We start from the raw sequence: 10,334 nt of genomic DNA on the forward strand, positions 1-10,334 counted from the left end.
CGCCCGGCGGCCGCTGGCGGAACGCCAGGAGGAGCCGCCCCGGTGGGTTTGAATCCTCCCGGCAGCGCTGCCGGCTCTTTTCCTCGCACCGGCTGTCTCGGCGTTGCCTCCGCTTCCTTTGCGGAACCAGGAACCTAAACCCAGCCCCCTCCCTGTTTTTGAGGGGGTTGCTTTCGCTCCTGCCAGAATTAGTCCAGCGGGACGTGGCCCACTGGTCTGGAGACCACCATAGGTACCAGGCGGATGCTGAAAGCATCCTGGACCCTGCGCGCCTCATTGCTCCCTTGGCAGCAGTCGCAGGTGGCTGGGTTAGGGGCTGAGGGTCACCGCCGGCTCCTTCCAGGCAAACAGGCAGTGAGAGAGGGTGGTTCGGCACTGCTAAAACCAGAGTGCCTGCAGGAACAGCGTGTCTCTTCACTCTGATTACAGAGGGGTCCTGGGATGACTAAGTGACACTGAGCAACACCGAGGTGCCTATTTTCTGAGATTCAAGCATATGTTTGTTCAGTCTGGCAAAACCACTAAAGAGCTGATTTGCAGGAAAACGTGCACTGAGCAAGGAGCAGCACCAGAGTCAAGGATGCTACCCAGGTCCCTTTCTCCCCATGACTGTAGATCTCACCCAAAATTTTCAGCACTTCTTCACACTCCTGCTCCAGCATTTGAGCCTAACTGCAGACAGTTTTGGGGGGGAAACAGCAGACAGCGCCATATGTTGGAGACACAGCATTCTATTTTAGCTCTTGACTAATTCATTAGAGAACAAGATGCCCATTTTGTAAGCCACAGCCTTTGCTTTCTCCTCAAATGCACCTGTTACTGGTTTGATGGGAGAAACTCCTCAGCCAGGTGGAGCCCTGGCCAAGTCCAGAGCTAGATCCAGATAAGATCTGCCTGGCCAGCTGGGAGGGCAGCTCCTGCTCTATGCCTGGCACTTCAGAAAGCCTTTTGCAGAAAATGGCACTCATATCTAGCACTGTGCCTCACTTGTCACCATAGCAAAGGCAAAGCAAACACCAGTTTCCCTAGAAACTGCGGGTGGCAGGGCATGTCACCTTTAAGGGAGGGAGAGGATCCCACATAGGACAGTCCTGGGTGCAGAAGGGTGAGTGTGCTGCAGGTAGGGAGAGGTGACAGGACAAGTCCCAGGCATACACGGACCAGGGTGGCCAGAGTGGGGCAGGGACCCCCAGGAGATACTCTCACGGCCACTGTCCTGCATTGCTCAGTGCAGCAGCAAAGGCTGCCTTGGGGCAGAGGGGGCCAAGTCCCCGTGGTTGGGTGGCCTAGTAAGGGCACAGATTCATCGAACACAACTGGTCACCAACAGCCCACCAACTCCAGCCTGGGTGGAGTGATGCAGACCAGCTGGTACCCAAAGGCTGGGCTTGCTGCCACTCAGGCACACCTCCACTTCACATTCAGAACACCCAGAAAGCAGGCAAATGCTGGCAGGGGCCCTTGGACTTTCTTCTCCAGGGCTCCCTGCTGGGAGAGGCAGCTGCCGCTGCAGCCCTCAGCTCACGAGTGGCCTTGCATGCCGTTTCTGGCTCCTGCCAGAAACCACCTGCCTTAGAGACAGAACCTCAGGACTGTTCAGTTGCTTCTATTTATAACCACACAAGCTCCTCCAGGGCAAAGGGAGTAACTGGTGCTGGGGAAAATGAACCTGAAAAAGGCATTGCCCAGTGGTGCATGCTCGTGGCAATGTACACCAACCACATACCGGGCTGCATGAGTAAGGGTGAAGTCAGCAAGGTGAGGGAAGTGGTTATTCCTCTTTATTTAGCACTTGTGAGGCCGTATCTGGAGTACTGTGTCCAGTTTGGGTCTCTCACTGCAACAGAGCTTGATCAAGTGGAACAAGTCCAGCAGGGGGGCCACTGAAACAGTTGGGGGCTGCTTGGAGCATGTCACCAGGAGGAGAGACTGAGGGACCTGCTCAGCCATGAGAAGAAAGGCTAAGGGGGATCCAGTTGCTCTTGTCTATTAAGTAAATGGATGCTATAGAGAAGATGGGACCAGACTTTTCTTAGAGGTGCACAGTGAAAGGACAAGGGGTGATAGACAAGTTGCAACAAGGGAAATTCTGATTAGGCACAAGTTTTAAAAGAAAATCCCAATGAGAGTGATCAGACACCAGCACAGGGGACCTGAGAAGCTGTGGGATCTCCACCTTTAGAGATATTCAAAGCTTACCTGGACAAGGCCCTGACAACCTGGTCTAGCTCTGAGGTGAGCCCTGTTCAGGGCAGAAGCTGGACTAGACCTCTCCAGAGGTCCCGTCTGATCAAACCTTTGTGTTACTCTGTAATTCCGCTAAACCTAGTAAAATGCAGGAAAGAGCTGGAAACAAGGAGGAACGCTGTGGCTTCTCAGAACTACCAGCTCCCTGCATGTGTGGGAGCTTACACTTTGAAGGGAGCTTGGGGCAGAGTAAAGCAAGAGGCACCCCACATGTTACCCACACATGACCTACACGCTGGCAGCTTTTAGATCTCATGTTTGTCTTTAAGACAGTGCAAAGCCAGTCCCTCCCTGGGGAGTGTGTGTGTCGAGGAGAACAGTGTAAGCTAAGCAACCCGCCTGGCCAGGTGGAAATGTAGGGGGGGTTGATGCTCTGATGCTGCTACTTGCTCCTCTGGGTGTTGGTCCCCTCTAGGTGCTGCTCACAGGCTGTAGTGCAGCTGCTTGGGGTGGCTGAAGGAGACTGCTCCCAGCTGTTCACCTTGCTTGTATCAAGGCCAGGAAAATGGGAGACGTTTCTGCTCTTCACCTACCTCTATTTCTTGTCCAGTGTGATGAGATACAGTGAAACCTGCAGTGTAGGGTTTATATGGGAGAAGGTAACTGCTGTCATTGGGCCAACAGTTGCCACATACAAGATGTGTCCCCGTGGTTCTGTTCCTTGGGGAGCAGATCTGATTAAAGCCATCCCCTGGCCCCATGAGCCTGCCGAGAGTGGGTGCACAAGGCTGTGCCAGCCTCCCCACGAGCCCCAGTTACCCATGCACAGCCTGAGCACCGTTTGACACCACTCTGTGTTGAATACTGAAACAGGGAGGGGAATGGATGGCAGCAGAGGGGACATCTGAAGGAGGGAGCCAGGGGTGGCTCCCAGCGATCCATCGCTCATATGGCGCAGGCCAGAGGGGGATGCAGCTTTTCCACACTTGCTTCAGAAAAGGCTGGGGGGTGCGAGGGGGTGCCCCCTGCCTACAAGGGCCTTACAAGGCATTGTGGGTTCCCCATCCCATGCAGCTGCCTCCTGCCACCCCAGGAAACCAGTGCTTGCTTTCTTGGTCCCAGCCTGGTGGGCGTGGGAGCTGGGCAAGCTCCCCAACACCTCTGCCTCTGGAGCCTGAAGCCATGGCTTCACAAGCCAACCATGGCTCCACTGGCTGGCAGCGTGCTCCTCCCTGATTCCAACCAGTCCCCGGCATCTCCTGCCCCAGATGAGGGAGGGGGACTCATTTACCACCCATGTGCCACAGCAAGAGCTACAGAGCTTGTGGGGAGATGGTGGATCCTTCCCTGTACTGGTTTTGGTTGGGATAGAGTTAAACACCTTGTGTGGGGAGGATGCGCCCCACCGGCTGCCAAAGGGGAAGCTTTTTTGGCAAGCAGGGGAATATTTGGGAGGTGGACCCAGCAAGGTCCTTCCCCATCCCAGGCCCTGGCATCACTGGCCTGGAGCTGTGCCCCAAGGGTTTACCGCACCCTCTGTGCCCACGCCTGGCTGGGCACATGGAGCCCTACAGCCCTGGCAAGCCCATGGGATGGTGACCCTGAAGGTCCTGGGTCTGAGCAGTGCCTCTGCCCTTCCTTGCCCTTTTCCCGTGACATCCCTGACCTGAAGTTCAGCTGAGTTTATCCCGCCTCCTGATAATCCTGGCTGCTTTCATAATCCAGGCGTGCTCCGTGCCAACCCTTCTCCGGTGTGTACATACCTGGTGCTCTGGTCTCCTTGAACAGGGATGAAAAACCAGAAGGCCCCATAGGCAGCAGACCTGCAGCCCCCACCACCAAAGAGGCCCTTTGCAGGGGAGAGGGTGGGCATGAGCCTTACTGGGTTTACTGGCCTTCCAGTGGGCAGATTTTAAGAAAAAACAGCACAAAGATCAGGCAACCTCATGCCTCCTCCACTTGCTTGTTCCCTTCGGATCTGATCTGTCTGACCCCACCAGTTTAGGATTTCCCCGGGACGTGTATGTGTGTGACTAAGTGGTCATCTGGGTTGGTTTAAGCTCAGTTGTAGGGAAAGAGGAAACTGCTGCTTTCCCAAAAGCCTCTCCTGAGGTGGGAGAAACCTGCAGAGCGGCACCACCCCTTTCCCGCCAGCCCCAAGTTCCACAGAAATTTGTATTTAATTTGGCATTTAAATCAGTCCTCACCCAAAGCTGCCTTAATATTGAACAAGTGCAAAATAACTCTGGGCAGATTAGTATTTGTGTCATTACAGAGTAAACCTCTGTAATGTAAAAAATTACTCTAAAAGGCGCTGTAAATCCGTGGAAGGGGATTTTTCATTCTCTGCCAAGCAACATGCACAGTAACAACCAAGTAATCAAGAAATAGCCCAGCATCGATGGGAGTGCATATGGTGTCCCTCATCCCTCCTAGTTCTGCTGCCTCTGAGGCCAAGGTACATCTGGGAGGCACTTTCTGGTCTGTGGCAGTCAGTGAAGGAGTTGATAAGTGTGTGGAATGTGGAAAACACACATGGTAAGAGCACACTTTGCTCTTATTTCTCCTGTTAGCCTGTCCCTTTGCTCCACCAGACCCTACTGAAGCAGGGGAGCTGGCTCTGTCTTATTTAGCATGTTTTTGGCTCCTCCTGCGACATACTCTAGCTACACATAAGCCATCAATGGTACCGCATCAGCTTGAAAACCTCATTTCTTGAAAGTTTGGTATTGTTTCAAGCACATCCTTCCTACCTTCAGCCTGCAAGTCAACAACTTGTGTCAGACCTCACATACCCACTTCCCAATCTGCTCCCCAATGTTACATTAGCACTCCTGAATTTTCTCTCCAATCCTGTGTGTTACACGTGGGGAACTGTGCAGGTGGAGGGGAGGGTAAGAATCGTTTCCACCTCAAATTTGCTAGAAAAAGGCAAGATGTCCTGTGACGCATTTCAAACCAATGCCTAGGAGGGCTCTTTCTCATGCCAAAGGATTCAGAAGACCCAAATGTCCCTGCGTTGCCCTTCAGTGCTGGTAGGCAGAGTGGGGAAGGCCTGGCATATTCTAGACAGCACTGTGCCTGAGGAAGGGGTTTTGCTTGCCAGGAGCATATGGATACGTGGTAGCATGACATACCATGTAAAAGCTCATGGGAGAGGAAGCCTCTAAAATAGGAGATTACAGCCTCATACCATCAGGAAGTTTTGAAAAATATTATCATCATCATCATCATCATCATCATCACCATCATCATCACCATCATCATCATTACTATCATCATCATCATTATTTTGCTTTGATATTGTTTCTACTTTCAAATAAAAATATTACATGTGTTCACAACATCAGAAAGACATATTTTTACAAGCTGAATGAAATACCTACAAGCTCCTTTCCTGTTCTTGATTATGCAAGTACCCAGCAAGACACAAGTGAATAAATACAGGAATATAGACCAAGCAGACACAGACACATGCAGTGATAAAAAGATCACATCCTTCCTCCTGCATTTGCTTGCTGTGGATTTGGTTTATATTTCTTCATTTCTTAAGCACTTCTAACATTGAATCAGCTTTCTTTATTCAAGAAAAGTAGCATGGAGAAGCTACTAACTCTCTTCTGTACCCTCAAGCAGCTGATCTCTGGTCCATAATGACAGCTTCAAAGAAGGCAGCATCTCTTTGCCATTTCCCCCCCAGCTGTAATCTCCCGGGTGGCCCACTCCAACCCATGGAGAGCTGTTGCTGCCACCCCACCAGCCATTAGAGGAATCACATTCCTGAGGATGAACGCCAGTCTCTTGTAGTCAGGCTGTTTGGGTTTTTATTAATTAAATATTCCACATACAAAGTACTAAATAAATATATAGCTGTGTCAGACACCAGTGTACCATACACACCCACTTGGAGAGCTCTATGTATTTATGTATGAAATATCATGGAAAGCTGTTTACCAAATGCAAAGCAGGCTACAGAATGATTCAACTCCACAGAATCATTGCTCATTGCCAGGGTGCAGTTCACACAGCACACATACATGCACACATGCACACACACACGCGTGCTCACACTCGCTCACTCCTGGGAAGAAGGGTGTCCACCCTCCATAACCTGGCTGCATGGGAAATGTTCGTGTTAATGCCACAGACACTCGGGAGGAGGCAGAGCTCCAAGGTGCATGGGATTAGATCCCACCAGGGTATTGCAAGCAGCTGCATGGCAGAGGTTTGTCTGCAGAGCTTAGGGTGGCAGGGGTGGGGAGGGAGGGTTTGAGGCGTTGGGCAGGCACCCTGGGGAACTCAGCTGGGCGTGTGGTCAGGAGTCAGAGCTAGGAGGGAGGCTAATGCTAGAGCGCAAATCAGAAAATGTGTCAGGGTAAATAGGTGTAGATGTTTTTCTGTCTTTATTTTTTCTTCCCCCTCTCCACTGTGGTCTCTAGGTGATGAGGAAGGGGTTGGAAGTGAACATGAAGAAGAAAAAAGGAATACTCTCTCTCTCTCTTTCTCTCTGTCTCTTCTCCACTGATCTCTGGAGGAGAGCCAGGCAGGGATGGGAGTGGGCACAAAAGTAACAGTGGATAGATAAGGGTGTCCTCGGTAGTACCTGAGATGTGTTCACAGGTGGGCAGGAGTGGGGATGTGTAGGGCTGATGCTCCTGCTCCTGCCTCTTCTCCCGTCAGACGTGGGGCGCAGGCATCCCCGTGAGCTGATCAAAGTGAGTCCTGGCTGGGACAGAGCCAGTTGCAGACCCGGCTGATGATCTTCCTGCTGCTCTAGCTCTACAGCATTCCTGCTGAAAATAGGCCAGGACAGGCTCTTCCTAGCACGTTCCTCTGTCAGAAGAGATGAGCTCCATCCCACGGAAAAATGGAGTGAGCGGGGACAGGATGGCCAGAGCGGTGTCTAAAAGTGGTGTTTGAGGAATGAGGGGGGCTAGAAGGGTGCCTGTGCGGGGAAAAGAGGACCCCTCTCCTCTTTTGCCAGTGTGGGTTGGCTCTGTCTCTTCTGCAGGATCGACTCATTTGTCACCACGTGGCCCATTCCCCATGCCTCTGCTGAAGGGTGCTTAGTCTCTTTGCTCCCTGCGGAGCTGCTACATGGGGACTTTCCCACCGCTGTAGTCATGGTATGGGCTTGTCCGGGCCTTGGGCCGAGGGATGGAGAAATCATTTTGGGGTTTAATGGTCTGAAAAGGAAGCAAGAAAATCTTTACCTTTCAAAACTGGAGAGAAGTAATAGAATAGGGCTTAAAAAAAACAAAACAGGAGAGGGAGAAATGAGCTGAAGGTTTCCTGAGAGTGTGATCAATGGGGCTGTGGAAGAGGATCCTGGCAGAACAGAGCAGTAATGGAGACATGTCACCAGAGGACGTGGGGACATGATGTGAGCTACTAAACCTGTCTAGGCTGTGGTCTGAAGGAGGACTGGTGAATAGACATGGGGACATGCAGACTGCCCACTCTGGATCTGCACTGCAACTTCCAGTGACTGCTGGTGGGAATACATTCAGGGCACGGGCTGGGGAAAGGAGCATGACCTTCTGAGGAAAGTGCACAGTCTACTGCAGGAACTGTGCTCAAAGAAAGGACTTCTTATGTGATGTTAAATCCGGAAGTATTGAAAACCACAACCTCAGACTTTGCCTTGGGCCCCTCTTGCCTCCCCGTGCCCCTGGACATGTCACAGCTCCCTTCCCCCAGCCACAGGCACCTCCATGAACATGTGTCATGGTATCACCTGGCTCCATGCAAAGCACTTGCCTGCCTCCACAGGGCCTGCTCTAGATCCATCTGTCTTTGCCCCTTCTCCTTCCCTTCCCTTCAGTGCCTGAGCAATAGCCTACATGTGGTGAAATGGGTGAAGGGGGGCGTGAACTTACCTTCATCTGAAAGTGAGAAGAGTATGGGGAGTAGCTGAGGTCTCCTGTGTCTCCTGAGTCACAAGACAAGAGAGGGGGGAAAGTTAGTGAGTTAGTGTTATATGGTAGTTTGGAAATACCACATCAAGGGAGACTCGAAGGGCCTGTGGCTACGTTAGCAGCTGCTTTTAGACTGACCAGACTGACCAAACTATGCAATATGCAGGCAGGAATGGGTTAAAATCCATAGGTGGGTGACTTATTAAATACTTCCTTATGAAAGCAGGAATGAATGGTATTGTAAATAACAGGACATAGGTGGCCTTGGAGTTTAGACACCTCCTGTTGCCTCACAATTACTGTCAACATCACTGGTCAAATCCCTCCCACTTGCATGCACAAGACCCCCTCTGCGGTATTCACTGGGAAAGCACAGCCTTTCTCGGCTATTCTTTTACAAACCTGGAGGTCTGACTCCAGGGGACAAATGTGATCCCTGTAGCAGATCCACAGAGAGTGCACTCACATCTATCCTACCCATAGATTTGGGAAGCCTCAATTGATAAAACATCTTGCTTTGTCCAAGTAGGCATGAGACTCATACAGAAAAGTAAGACCTCCTTGCCTCCTTTTTGGATGATGCGTTCATTTTTAAATAGACAATGGGAACCAGATCAGAACTGGAATAAATAGTCTCCAAGGTATAACCTGGAAAGGTCTGAAGAGCTGGAGCATTGCTAAGAGACAAACAAAAAACTGCTGAATTTTTACACAGACTTTCTAGACATAACAGAATTGTAAGGACTTACGTCTCAGCCCTGACACCTAGTAAGACTCCTACTCAGCCACTCCTCCTACACATCTTTGGCTTTTGCATTGGTCCTTACTCTTTTCCCTCTTGTCTGGAGATTCATTTTCACTTGCATTTCTGAAGTTTCATCAGTCTGAAACTTTTTCCTACCTCTAAATTATCCATCATCTTCAAATCTTTTCTTGTAGCCCTCCTACCCCTTTTAGCTCATGAGTGGTGCACATGTGCTTAGGGCTGAGGGACAGTGGAGTCGTTTACTTCATCATACCTTGCACAATTTCATCTTGGGTGTAGGCACGGTTTTCCACTCCAGTTGTCTGCTTTATGAACTTGGGTTGGCAGAAGTCATTTTCTGGAGGGTAGTCCTCTAGCTTCAGAGGGGCAGTGAGGAAACAAATTTCAGGGACGATATACATTATCAGGAAGATCCATCCATTGGACACCAGAGCAATGGCCACAACAGGATCATCCCAGCTATGGCTGTTTAAAAACGTGTTGCCTTTTGTGAGCATAGTGATCCACACCACCCAAATGGCGATGGAGAACAGGACAGTGACAAAGATGTGTGCTCCATGCCTCTTCCAGCTTTTGTATGACCCACAGAATGTGAACATGGAAACCAAGAAGGTCAGAGCCATCAAGAAGAGCACGTAGATCAAAAGCATGACAAAGTCCTTCTTGGTATCCTCCTCAGACATACTCAGAAATTTGTTTTTCTGGTTTACTAGCATGGTGACTAAGTACTCAATGCTGATCACAACTTGTACCAGGGCAAAGGAAACAAGGAGGAGCAGCAACACCAGCCAGGAGAAGGGCTTTCTTCCTCTCACTAGTTTGTTGAGGTTGCAGGCATGGGTGAGGAGGCATGAGAAGCAGAGAGCAAAGATGACTCCAAATAGGAAGAAGCGAGTGGGGCGAGTCCTGTCATTGAGTTTAATGATGAAGGCAAAAGTGAGACCAAAAATGCCGAGTGTGCCTAAGAGAAAGAAGAAGTAGACAGAGATCATGTGCCGCTTGCTGTTGTCTTGGACTTTACAGATGAGAAAGAAGAGCGAGCAGATGAGGAAAATGGTGACAAGGACACCAGCTGCAGCCAGCGACTCCAGGACAATCCCCCAGGCCTTCTCCATGTCACAGAGCAGGTAATAGTCAGCATCGATGCTGCCGCAGCCTTGGGGAGGTGATGTTGCCATCCTCTTGCCTTCTTGAACAACCTCCCCGTGAAACGTTTCCCCAAAGCTGTAGAAGAAGAAAAGATACAGGCTGTCGTATCAACCACCTGGGTGCTGCCAGCAGAGGGGAAAGAGAGGCAGGACAGACATCCATCCCCACCTCACTGGGCGAGGACACCAGAGTGCTAAGGCCCTCTGTCAAGAGCAAGCCAAGGCCCTTAGCAGGAGGCGATTCACCTTGCATGTCCTCTGCACCGTGCCTGGGGTTGTGCAATGTTGTAGGAGCGTGGGGAGCAGGGAGAAGGT

General features: G+C 50.9%; 1 protein-coding gene across 1 annotated transcript; it reads right to left on the reverse strand.

Moving 5' to 3' along the window:
* Positions 1–7,280: 7,280 nt before the first annotated feature.
* Positions 7,281–10,049, reverse strand: LOC103907807 (retinoic acid-induced protein 3). Its single transcript, XM_019474836.1, has 3 exons — positions 9,125–10,049; positions 8,067–8,119; positions 7,281–7,373 (listed from the first exon to the last, which is right to left on the reverse strand). Exons 1-3 carry the CDS (start codon positions 10,047–10,049, stop codon positions 7,281–7,283), a joined length of 1,071 nt encoding a protein of 356 aa, XP_019330381.1.
* Between the last annotated feature and the right edge of the window lie 285 nt (positions 10,050–10,334).

Source organism: Aptenodytes forsteri, unplaced genomic scaffold, assembly GCF_000699145.1.
Source record: "Aptenodytes forsteri isolate BGI_AS27 unplaced genomic scaffold, ASM69914v1 Scaffold284, whole genome shotgun sequence".
NCBI classification, from domain to species: domain Eukaryota; kingdom Metazoa; phylum Chordata; class Aves; order Sphenisciformes; family Spheniscidae; genus Aptenodytes; species Aptenodytes forsteri.

Bases quoted from the DNA above. Each gene is read 5' to 3' on its own strand.
- LOC103907807 (XM_019474836.1), bottom strand. From the start codon at position 10,049: ATGGCAACATCACCTCCCCAAGGCTGCGGCAGCATCGATGCTGACTAT. The intron at 8,120-9,124 runs GTATGATGAAGT...CTTGTGACTCAG, and splicing joins CCAAGATGAAATTGTGCAAG to GAGACACAGGAGACCTCAGC. The intron at 7,374-8,066 runs GTAAGTTCACGC...CTTCCTTTTCAG, and splicing joins CTTCTCACTTTCAGATGAAG to ACCATTAAACCCCAAAATGA.